Source organism: Hyaena hyaena, unplaced genomic scaffold (assembly GCF_003009895.1).
Source record: "Hyaena hyaena isolate Hyena2069 unplaced genomic scaffold, ASM300989v1 scaffold_332, whole genome shotgun sequence".
In the NCBI taxonomy this organism is placed as follows: Eukaryota; Metazoa; Chordata; class Mammalia; order Carnivora; family Hyaenidae; genus Hyaena; species Hyaena hyaena.
In genome coordinates this window covers 1,562,274-1,574,803 of record NW_024080964.1, presented here as the reverse complement: position 1 = coordinate 1,574,803, position 12,530 = coordinate 1,562,274, and the positions used below count along the sequence as shown (strand labels likewise).

General features: G+C 45.8%; 1 protein-coding gene and 1 non-coding gene across 2 annotated transcripts; one reads left to right on the top strand and one right to left on the bottom strand.

The window, feature by feature from the left end:
* Positions 1-1,414: 1,414 nt before the first annotated feature.
* Positions 1,415-1,568, top strand: LOC120243170. Its single transcript, XR_005531237.1, has one exon. It is a non-coding gene; the product is annotated as a U12 minor spliceosomal RNA (small nuclear RNA).
* Positions 1,569-3,526: 1,958 nt separating this feature from the next.
* On the bottom strand, positions 3,527-10,806 carry GPR75 (G protein-coupled receptor 75). The gene is made up of 2 exons (XM_039249189.1): positions 10,768-10,806; positions 3,527-6,669 (listed from the first exon to the last, which is right to left on the bottom strand). Exon 2 carries the CDS (start codon positions 6,569-6,571, stop codon positions 4,949-4,951), a length of 1,623 nt encoding a protein of 540 aa, XP_039105120.1. The 5' UTR covers positions 6,572-6,669; positions 10,768-10,806; the 3' UTR covers positions 3,527-4,948.
* Between the last annotated feature and the right edge of the window lie 1,724 nt (positions 10,807-12,530).

The window sequence follows — 12,530 nt, the reverse complement described above, 5'->3', positions numbered from 1 at the left end:
GGCTGGACTGAGCTCAATGCAGCTTGTCCGGCACTCACCTGCCGCATAGAGTCCTGTCCGCCAGGTCCTGCTGGAGCTTGCAGCTTTGTGGTCTAAGCTCAGTCCCGGCCTGGCCTCTCCAAAGTCCGGATCTCTGACGGAGGTGAGCCTTTTCCTGGCAGACTGCCTGCCTCTCTTCTTACCATTCCATAGGCCTGGAATCTTCACTGATTCTTCCTTCAATTCCAGGAGGAGGTCAGTGGAGCAAGTTTCTTCAGAGGCTTTTTTCGTTAATGGAAAAAAAACAACAAACGATTCCTTTTAGTGGATACGGGAGTCAAGGCATGTCTCCCTGGGAGTCAAAAACCCCACTGTGTATATGCTGCCCCTGAACTCTGAATGAAGAGAGTGGCCTTGAAAGGGGAGACTCCGTGACCTGGCCCGGCCAGACTATGGACTATTATTTAAGAATGAGTTATAATAGCAAGTCAGATCTGGAGAGGAACCCAAGACTGCCAGCACCCAAGAGGTGCTACTCGTGACCTCGAGCAATGATCTTTGAACTGAGGTGTGACTAACTTGAAAATAAAATGGAGGGGCACCTGGGTGGCTCACTTGGATGAGTGACTGACTCTGGATTTTGGGTCAGGTCATGATTTCACGGTTTGTGAGTTCAAGCCCCCCATGGAGCTGCTCGCTGTCAGCATGGATTCTCTTGGGATTCTCTCTCTCTCCCTCTCTGCCCCTCCCCTGCTCACACTCAACCTCTCTTTCTCTAAATAAAAGAAATAAAACTTAAAAAAAAAAAGAAAATGAAATTGGAAACATATTTGCAGATACTCATTTTTAGGACCCCAAAACCGAGCTGTTTAAGAAGGGTTCTGGGCCTTAACTCTGCAGGACTTCATGCTACTTTTTCTTTGTCACCGCCCTTCGGTTTCTGCTGCCTTCCCACTTCAGAAAAGAATTGTCACCTGGAATCTTGTGAGAGCTTTGCTCCTGGCTGTAGAGTTGCTAACCAAGAAACTACTCAAAATATTAGTTTCAAAGAAGGATCCTTAAATTGTTTCTCAAGGGACCATAATCGTGTGTTTTCCTCTAGCTTATGCACACCATGTATATCACCAATTCTAAGATACGCATTTTTGTTTTTGGCTTTCAGCTGGAAGGAGGCAAAGGTGCAGCTGTCTTAGGTCATCCTGAAACTAGGTTCACCTGACACCAGCCACCTCCACCAGGCCACCTAGGTTCGACCCTAACAAGACCAAAGTCATATACCCGGTGGGGAAGTTGGTGACACCTCTGCCCTGGACCCAAAGATAGGTCCCCTGAGTCTATCTCCAAAAATGGTTGGTGATGACATCATCAAGGGAACCAGGGATTGGAAGGGCCTGAAGATTACAGTGAAACTGACCATTCAGAACAGATAGGCCCCATGCCTTAAACTTATGAGTAAGAAAAATAACAATTCGGGATAATACCTGAATCCTCACTGCTAATGTGAGAGGAGACAAGTTTTTGAGCAGGTAAAAGTCGAACCTAAGGTGACCCACCTACTTGAGGGATGCCTGGAAGTTGTGATCTGCCCGTAACAAACAAAGGAACAAAACCAGACAGGCCCAGATTGAAGTGGTACCTTCTGCTTCTGACCTGATTATCAAAGCCCTCAAGGAACCGCTAAGAGACAGAAAGAGGCAGAAAACATTAAGCACAGTGGAAATACCACTTTTGAAGAGATTGTTAACATTGCCTGACAGAGGTGGCACCAATCATGAGCCAGAGAACTATCTGGAACCAGTAAAGAGATCCTGAGGACTCTACGGTGCCTGGCTAACTCAGTCAGTGAAGCATGCGACTCTTGATCTTGACTCTTAATCACATGGGGCGCATAGGGCTAACTTAAAAAAAAAATAAATAAATAAAAGCAAAAAACCAAAAAAACCCACAAGTTTTTCATCTCATAAGGAAGAGAAGGCTGAGGGCTAACACATTGTCATCTACTGTGCAATAACCATCACTACTTTTCTTTGATGGTTTTCAAATCATTGGACAGGAAAGTCATAGTACTGCAATGCGATGTTCAGAAATGTTAGGTTTTTCAATATTTTTATTTTCCAAACATTAGTTTTTTAAAAGAACATTAAAAGCATCAGAAATACAAACCTGGCCTAAAGGTTAACATCAGAACAGTTATAAAATGTTTGAAATACATCACATACTTTGCATCACAGTAAAGCATCAAGAGAACTAATTAATATACCCTGCTAATAATTAGTCATATTCAACCGAATTATCATTATTTTTAGTTCTCAGTTTAGCCCTTATAGAGAAGTTATATATGCCTATTTATGTAAATATAGGCATATATAACTTATAAAGAGATAAGTTGTATCTATCTGTGTATCTCCACATAGATATAGAGATAGATGTGGAGGAGGGCTAAGAATCTAGCCCAACATGTATTTCATGCAAGTTAAATCAATAATTTCTGGATGAGCATAAAGAGACTGAATACCTCATATGCACATGCTCATTTTTCTTTATATTATAACTTTTACCTCCCAAAGATGGGTCGAGTCATCTCAAACTCAAAGGTCGCACAAGAAAACCTGTCATTTTAAAATTTACAAGTAGAAATTACTTTTAAAAAATCTTCTATCGAATCACACTGGAAATGTTTAGCCAAAAAAGAGATACATACCTTAAAAAGTATTAATCAAGAAGAAGTATCTTCTGGATTAATGTTGTTAATTATTAAGTTGTTTGGCTTATTGGAATAAATACCCAGTTCTAAATTAAGACAAAGGTCTGATTCCTAATTTTCCAGAATTCTTCAAATGATTTTGGGAAAGGATATTAGATTTCTTGGTGCTTTGTTAAAAAGAGGTAATACACTATGTGGTTAGTATATTACCTAATCTTATGGGAGTATTAATAAATGAAAACAGTGTTGTATTAAAAATATAAAAACACAATTAAAATAGGTTATAGTGATTTCCAAAAATAGCATTCAATTACAAACAAGAAAAAATGTGACAGAGTAGGTATCTTCTCTTCTGTTATAAAATTTAAGAGCAAAAATAAAGGAAGAAAGAGAGAGAAGGGAGGGAAGGACAAAGTCCTAAAAGGTAAATTTAAAAACAAAATAAGACCCATATCTCATAATCAGATTTCAGAAATAGAATGGCTGGTGCGTGCTGGAAGGCGAGAGGTGTCAGCACAGAGGTCCAGCTGAGCATCTATTCTGTGTCTCCCCCACCCCCCACATCCCCCCAGGACTTCTTACATTTGGGAAAGGCCTGGAGAGGGAGCTATAAATTGAATACCTTTCATCCAAAACAACAAAGTTCCTTCCAATCTGCAATAACAGTTTTTTTTTTTAATATTTTTATTTATTTCTAGGAGAGAGAGAGACAGCGTGAGCAGGGGAGGGTCAGAGAGAGAGGGAGACACAGATTCCGAAATAGGCTCCAGGCTCTGAGCTGGTAGTCAGCACAGAGCCCGACGCGGGGCTCGAACCCATGAACCGCGAGATCATGACCTAAGCGAAAGTTGGGCGCTCAACCGACTAAGCCACCCAGACGCCCCATGCAATAACAGTTCTTGAGTAAAACAATTTTCTAAAGTTAGGTTTTGGACCTTGATGTTCGCCTGGAGTTTGGCAGCTGTAGTTCCAAAACTGCAGCGAGTTCAAATGCTAACTCTATAATGAAAATGTTTTTACACAAAAAATAGGAACAGTTGTTATGCTATGAACGACAGGGTAATAAAATTAGTAAATTTATAATTTATATGATTTATAATAAAATTAGTTTTAGGTAGAGAAATACTTCATCTAGCTTTCCTTTACTGTCCATGTCCAAGATTAATGGGAGAGAAATAACACAGTTTGAAAACAGATCGTCTTAAGAATTTTTCTACCAGAGTGATATATAAACAAAGACAAAACAATGAGGTCTGAACAGTTACTTGGATACTCTTTGTTAGGTTGTTAACAAACCACCCTCACACAGAAGGAACACATCAATTGAAATACTCTCAACGTCGTTCTCAGAGCTTTGTAAGCAATGATAATGATCGTCTTAACACGCAAGGGCAGTCCGGATTGCTTCACACCTCACCACACACACCCTGACTGAGGTGACCACCGTTAATGCCCATGCACCCAGAAGTTGCATTCCTCCACTACAGGTCCCATCCTCTTCACCAAGGGCTCTTGGGTAAGATCATGCCGAAAGAGAATAAGTCATTTTCAGCAAGCAAAAACCAATTTCTTTTTAAAAAGCTATATAGCTAGTGAACTCGCACAAAATAATAATGTCTTTAATAAGAAATGGTAATAATCATAATACTGTATTCTTGGTTGACTGTCTTATGAAAGGAACGTACTTAATGCCTGTGTGCCTTGGGTAAAGGTCATTATAGACAATCTATTTCTGATTTTCTGCTTTGACAATCTATTATTTATTCAAATAAGCCTGCTACCAAAAAAGTGTATTGCTCCCCTTTGCAACACTTTACAGAATCAAAATGTATAGTTCAGTTAATAAAAAATTCGCCTCAGTGAAGATCATACCTTCACATTGTTTAAAAAAATTCAACTCAGGCATACTTCGAAGACCCTGAACACTGACTCAAATGATCGTAATCAGTCCACTCTCCTTCAAGTCACTGGCGTTGATCATTCCTGGCATCTATTTGAAAGTTTAGTACAAAAGATCGGAGCGCAGGTCAGGGTAAAAATCTAAATAATCAATTTTCACATCAAATCTTAAAACTTCAAGAAAGCACAAAGCAAATCAATAGATGCTGAAGCTTCAGTCAGGAGAAAATCAGAACTGCCAACTGTTCCACGGAATCTTGAAGTTTCCATCTACCGTGGGTCTCACAGAAGTGGGAAAAAAAGAAATCCATTAGTATCAGAAACAAAAACAGTTTCCTTCCACAAGAGTGTCCAGCCTCCACGAGCCTACACAGAGGGCACTGGAATCTGCCTGGCCGACGTGCTGTCATATTCTTGCATTAAATCGTTAGTGGTGTGATAGTGCATGGCAATGTATGAACTGGCAAATCCAAAAGAGTTTACTGGCTGAACGTTGCACGGGCTGCTCTCCTCCTGGGAGGGGCTGCTGTTGTAAATGCTGTAGTAGGGTTCAATCCGGGTGTTGATGGGGGTGGAGCTGCTCTGACCGTAGTGCTGGTGTCCAGCAGAGATCTTGGGACTGACCACACTTTCCTTCGAATGACTTGGGCCACAAGCCTGGTCCACGAATTTCTTCTGGGGCTTTGGAGACAACATGTAGGCAGAGTTGGTTTCATGATGGGAGGATTTGTTTCTGTTGATTTCCAGGTTCCCTTTTCCCATGGCTCGAAGTCGCGTCTTCTGTTTGCAGCAGAAAAAAGCCAGGCCCATGTACTGGAGGCACCAGAGCACTTTCCTCCTCAGCCCTGAGCTGTTCCGAGAATATATAAAAGGGTTTAAACCCGACTTGAAAAATATAAGGGTAAATCCAAAGAGTTCGAACTGGTAAAGGATGAAGCTCCCGTTGCTGGAAAGGACGCCCTGCACCAAGGAAATCCCCAGGGGAAGACAGCACACCAGCACCGACAGCACGATAATCACACAGGTGACCACCGCTTTGGAATCCTTAGCCGTGGAGAGATTGACAGCGGACACCAGCTGGAGCCGGCTGCCCGCCGGGGCTGGCATCTGGGTAAGACTCTTGGTGTATCCGTGGGTCTGAACGTGCTGCAGTTTGTTGTAACTCTGGTTCCTGTAGAGAGCCGGCATGGTGCACTGGATGGGATCCCCACCCCCCTTTCCGGGGGCCCCCATGAAAGGCTGTGGTCTAGAAGCGTCCACAGTGATCACAGGGGGGCACTTTCTGACTTGGGCATTTTTCCGCAGCGTCTGAGCGATCATGATGTAAGAGACAGATACCACAGCGACACAACAGGCGAAGTCGACCACATACAGAGACAAAATGGCTTTCCCTTCTCCGGCCATCAGACTGGACATGGGAAGGCAGAGGTGGGACTTGCTGGTTTTCAGGGTGCCCAAGGTGGCAAGAGTGAAGCTGGTGGCCCAGAGAAGCAGGGTGAGGAGCACAGTGCAGGGAAAGGAAGCCGTGCGATTGGGCTGCTTCCCCAACACCATGCGGAGCCGGTGCAGGGCAATCACCGCCACTGTCTTGAGGGACATGATGATGAAGCCCGAACTGGTGAGGTGGAAGGTGAAGCAGAATGCATCTGGGATGCTACTGGCTGAGCTGAAGAACAACACGAAGGTGAACATGGGGGCTGTCACTCCGCAGATGAAGAGGTCACAGAAGGACAGGTTCAGGATCATGAAATCGAAGTTGGTTCTGAATTTCCTGAAGGCTGGGTCAAAGAAGGACAAGAAGACAATGAAGTTGCCGTAAGAGCCCAGGCAGAAGATGACTGCGAGTAGAAAAGTGCAGGTTACCAAGGTGGCGGTGTGGATGAGGTCCTGGAGGCCCCCCTGCAGTGCGGTGCTGTTCCCCCCGTGGGAGTGACGCACGTGGAGCACGGTGGTGTTGGGAGCGTCCTGAAGGTGGTCTGTGGAGTTCATCTTCAGAGAGAAGGGACTGTTCCTTCTGCGGGAAGGGAGTTAGGGCCTCAACTCACAGGTGAGCGGCATGGGGCAAAAGAGGCCCAGAGCAGAAAAGCCTGCACAGAAAAATGCACACCCAGAAACAGAAAGAAGTTAATGGAGAGAGAAGAGCGATCGCATGATTTTTGACAAGAGCACTAGAATTTGCTTCAGCTCTGACCTGCTGCATACAAAGCATTTCTCCGCACAAAGCCCAACGCAGAAAAGACACAAACACCTCAAAATATATCCCTCGGACTAATTTCAGGTTTCATGGCACAGTGGTTTTTTAAATAGTTTAAGTATCACCTGTAGACTTAAAAAAAAAAAAAAAAGCAGATTCCTGGGCCCCACCTCTTGACTCTCTGACTGAAGGGTATGCAAATGTTACTTTTAGAAACACCCTGGTGCCAGACACGGGACACCCAAGGACATAACCTCTCCAGCAAAGAGATCACAGCTACTCAATCTACTGGGAGGAGACGAACCTAACAATGTACTTACAGCCTAATGTGGTCAATCAGATGACAGGAGGGTGCTGTGGAAGTCAGAGAAGGGGAAGCTAATCCAACAGGGGTGGAGGCTGAGAGCAGCTGCAGGGGCTGGTGGTGAGGAGCTGGCTGGGGGTCAGGGGCAGGGCAGGGATGGACCCAGACGGTACTGCTGAAGTACACTGCGGCTCCTTATAGAACTCTCCTAAGTCACCAACAAATGCTATTTCTTTCTCTAGTAACAACCCTTTATTTTTCATTGTTTATAATTTTTTCTCCCTGCTGGCAATTTGTTGGCCAACTCCCTCCCTTCCATTGGAAAAAACTTTGTGTGGGACTACATTTGTGAGGGGAAAATGAAAGCGTGGAAGGGTGTCCATTGTATTTGAGATTTACAAGGCACAAAACACCCTTTTGTAAACTCTAACCTGCTGTACAGAGGTGAGTTATTATTCCAACAGCAATATCCTCACACGCCCTGTCATGCCTCCACTCACTCAGTTTACATTTATCATGTACAGACTGTATGCCAGCTTTATGCTAGGTGCGGTGGGTAGAAAGATGAGTAAAGCCCAGCCTCTGCTTTATAAGAACAACTTCTTTTTCTTCTTGCTCTTTGTCTTCTTCGACGTTTTTGGCTTTGTTTGTTTTCCAATGAGATTTAAAATACACTCACAGAAATCTCCTGTTGTACCAAATTTCAAAGCCCTGTGTGGCCCGCTGCCCACTCTGCTCTTAAAGATGCTTCCAGCGGGGCAGCTGAAGTTGTTCCCTGGAGACTGGTGCAATGCCCTTGACAACTCAAAGGTATTTCCTTTAATCCAGCATTTTAGGAACAAGCAATGGCACTGGGGAGGTCCTGGGGTAACGTTCCAGATATTTAGCCACAGGCTCCAATGGGTTCCAGAGGCCTCCAGCTAAGCCTGGGATTAACCCTTTGGTTCCTGGATGATGGGGCACAGGTCCATCAAAGATTACTAGGGGCTCCAAGCAGCAGCTATGAACCATCCGATACAGAACTCTCTCGGCATTCGGCAGCAGGTATGGCTGTGCCAGTATCAGACAAATTTGAGTCCTGAGGAGGTCCTAACAAATGTCCTCAGGAAGGAAGAAGATGGCTTCTTTTTTATACTCAATGGGCAAATAGTACAGACCGTGACAATATGATGAATTTCTCCACTGGCAAGGGAGACCAGCTTTCCTACACTTTCCTTATAAGAGTTCCATGACAGAAAAATATAAATTCTGACCACTTGTTTTGTGATGATTAGAATTAAAACATAATAATGGATGGCTTTACTGTTTTCACTTACAGACTGTGTGCCTGTTTCTGAATCCTTTTTGATAGCTATGAGGGAAGAAAAAGACAACATTTTGCTGCTCGTTTTTGCATTGTTCATTGGAGGACTGGAGTCAGCTGATGAAAAGAGAAGCAGAAAACTGCAATTTTGAGGAAGCAAGAAGGCAGAGAGATTCCCAGGAGGGTTTCCTCTTTGGAGGTAGGGAAGCCAACAGGAGTGAAGAAGAAAGACGGACTTTGGAATGAAAGCATTTGGAACTGATGTTCAGAGAAATACTTAGTGAGTGGCTAAGAATGAAGAAGAGGTGTGATGGAAATTATGAAGATCCCAGGCTAGAAGAAAGCTGGAAAGGGAACTGTCAAGGGGAAAATGGGATGATGAGAGACCAATCAATATTAGTCAAAGATAAGAGGCAGAAGGGAAAAAAAGAAACGATTTGGGGGAGTTGAGGACCAACTTCCACTTGGTGCACAGTTACAATTTTTCCAATCAATTTAACATTTTTCAGTAGTTTTTTTTTTGAAAAGAGAATTCTAGGTCAGTGTCATTATTAGTATGTTAACATTGTCAAGTGCTTATGTGCCAGACACTGTTTTCAAGGCTCCATGTAATTAATTTCTTGAATCCTCACAGCAACCCTGAGACAATATAACATATAACATATAGTAACAGACAGTATAACCCGTTTTGCAGATAAGGAAGCTTGAGTTGGAGACAGCGTGCCCACCTTAAAGTGGCAGGGCGTGGATTTGAACCTAAGCAAGTACTCTCTCCACCTGACATTCGTCACCACCATGCTCCAACGCTCAACGTAACAACAAAGAGATCAGGGAGGTTGGCAGGTCAGAACACAATCATAGCAGCTACCATTTCTTGGGCTATTGGCATACATACCAGGAGCCTTATATAAGCGATCCCACTTTGTTTCACTCTCAGTGTAGACCTATGAAGTAGGTATCACAATCCCTTCCAGACTCAAAGTTCCTGGAACCCAAAATAGGAACACACACACATACACACAATTCTGTGTAACTTTTTGGCAATGTTGATAATTAAAGTTTTGGTATAAAGTAATTATAAATCATTCCCATTGGCATAATTAAAAAGAAAAGCAAGGAAGGTGAGGCTGGGAAGAAAAGGAAAAGCAGAATACAGAACAGAAATAAAAGGTTTTGGCAGGGAAGCTTTAGGAGCGATAAAGGAAATGAGGACAAGTAAGCCCACTTCTGGGACTTTTAAGAAAGAGGAGGCTGGAATCACAATTTGGAATGAAGGTATGATGGTAGCACTGTAAAACTCAGTGACTTGGCGAGGGGGGTAAATGAATACCTATTTGCTACTCCCAAATATTAAATAAAGATTACCGATATTCTTTTCAATGCAAGCATACTAGCCCTTCTTTATTTCTCAGGCCATGCGGAGGTGATTAAAGTCATAAAATCAGAAAAATTGTAAGTTAGTAACACACCAGTCTTACACAAGCATATTAGTCACAATAAGAGAATGAATTCACATCCATGTGCATCTTGTTACAACTACGAGGAGGGTATCCTAAAGTAGCAAGCAAGGACTAGTTAAATGAAAATTTTTGTGCCGTAGCAATGCTTTCTCACTAAAATGTGTGAAGAGCCTCTGATAATCTAGTGTGCTAATATTTTAACACATATGAAAACATTTTGTATGAACTTTTACAGGTGAGCTCCTGGCCTGGATTCTTCCAATTCATTTTTTTCCTCCTATAAACTTCATATAGATGTCTCATAACGCCTTAAATTCTTCGAGGACAGCATTTTCATGGTCTAATCCTCACAGCAAGATCCTGCCAGATTTGTATTGATCAGGAAATCCTAAGGGAAGTTAGACGACTTGCCCAAGGGCATCTGATTTCGGAGGCCGTGCTCTTTCTCCCCAGCTGAACCACCTCTGGAAGCCCGGGGCGGCCGACGGGATGGGGTAGGGCCAGTGCATGCGGGAGACGGGGAGGCGATGGAGAGCCCCCAGTCTGGGGATGCGCAGGGAGGCTGCGGGGAGGGGAGGTGGGCCCCAGCTAGGCACTGCGATGGGCAGGCGCTCCCCTGGCAGAGGAAGGTTGTGGTAAGGGAGGCCTAGTTCGGGCCAGCAAGCTTGTAAGAGGGCTGGTGGGGCGCGGAAGGCTCTGGCAGGGAATGGGCGACGGGGCAAGGACCCCGCGGCCTGGCGGGGCCCGGGAGCACGCTAGGCAGGGGCGAGATGGCTTCCCCCGCAGGCCGCGTCGGGAGGGCAGGTGCGCGGCGGCCGGGCCCGGACCAGCGCAGCCGCGCGCCTCGCCAACCCGCCGTCCGCCCGGGCCCCGGCCCTCCCGGCCCCCGCGCGTCGTCCTCCTCCGGGGCCCGCGGCCTCTCACCTGCCCGGCGGCCGCAGCGCCGCCCCCCTCCTCCTCCATCTCGCAGCCCGGACCCCGGCTCCGCCCGCCGCCCGGGACCAGGCAGGGCTACAGGCATCATCGCCATCGCCGCCGCCGCCGCCGCCGCCTCCGCGCGTCCCGGGAGCCGCCGAGCCGGGGGCGCGGGAGGCGCAGTCGCGGAGACGCCGAGGGCGCCGCCCCCTTCGCCGGACACTCGGGCCGCGGCGCCCGCCTGCGCCCCGCGCCCTCGCCGCCTCGCGGGTCCCCTCGTGCCCGGGGGCCGCCCCGCCCGCCGCCCCCCACGCCGCGCCGCTGCCCGCGTGGGGAGCCGCGCTCCGAGGCGGGCGGGAGCTGGCGCGCGGAGGACGCGGGGCCCGCGGGCTGGGCGCCGCGACGGCCAGACCCGGTGCGGAGCGTGGGCCGGGCGGCTGGCGGGGCTCCCCTCGCGCCCCAGTGCTTCCGAGCCGGCACCCTAGCTCGGTCCGCGCTGCAGCGAGCACGCCGCCTCCTGCATTCGGCCGGCGGCGGCGTCCACTTCGGTACTTGGAGACGGAGTTTGCGAAATGAAGTCATTGTAACAGAATCTAAACCAAAACAGTTTTCACTTAATGGAAAAGAGCCACGCAGTTTTCCACTTTTGTCAGCTACCTCAAAAGTATTAATGAATTTACTGAGGGAACTCAGCAAGGGGAGCAACCACTAGAAAACCAAACGCAATTAGAGACCGCTCCTGCAAATGAGATAACCACGCCATGAAATCGTGGACCTGATTTAATGCAGTGGCGCTACGTATGCAGCTAGTTTTAGTAGGCAACACACACACACACCCCGCATTCTCTACCCCCTCCCCCATTCTTAAGTCCACAACATGTCTAAAATAATGAACTCATAAAATGGGTTCAATTTTAGCCTCAGAGCCATAAGCAGCATTCCGAAGTATGGTATTCTGGGTACAAAGTAAAGCCAGTTGAACCCTTATCCTTTGTGTCCCAACCTGGATCATTAGGAACTCACTACTTTTCTCACCCCAGGGAGTACTATGTAGAAATAGAGAACACTACTTGAATGCCCTTTCCTTCACCCTGGTGCCGGAAACCCAGAAAACTTGGTTCAAGCCAAAAACTTAGAATACTGCTACTTAAGTCTCTATTTTGGCTAGCAGTTTATCTTTTTAAACAGAAAACTCTTTGGTACCAAGTACTAAAGAATTTGACTTAGGGAGAGAACATCTTCCCCAGTATCCTGTGCTTTCATCAAGAGAAAAACAAGAGAATGGGATAATTTATGAAGTAGACATTCAGTCCAAGAGTTGACTATGCTATCAGAATTCTGTTTAGAAATAACTTCACAGAAATTTCCAATTAATTCCCACATAATACTCTACTCCACTCCCCAGCCACCTGCAATGCAGTTCTATGATGTCAGTATGATGAACTTTGGCCTGAGAAAGAAGCAATCAAAAAAGACCCATTAGTATTTAGAGAATTCTAACCAAAGTTATATGTCTCTCCATATGAATTAGCTACTGAATAAATAATTGCCGGCCGACTTCTAGGCATCTGGCCAGAGAAAGGGAGATTCTAATAGGTTTGGGCTGGAATGCGGCCATCAGTTACACCTCTGCGAGGAATTATACTGAAAAAAAAAAATTCCCAAGTTATAAAGGATTCTAAAGAGGAAATCAGTACCATCAGCAAGGCTAAAGCTACTAGAATTATGTCTACAAAATTTACAAGTCAACAGTGCCAAATGGAACACAGGCT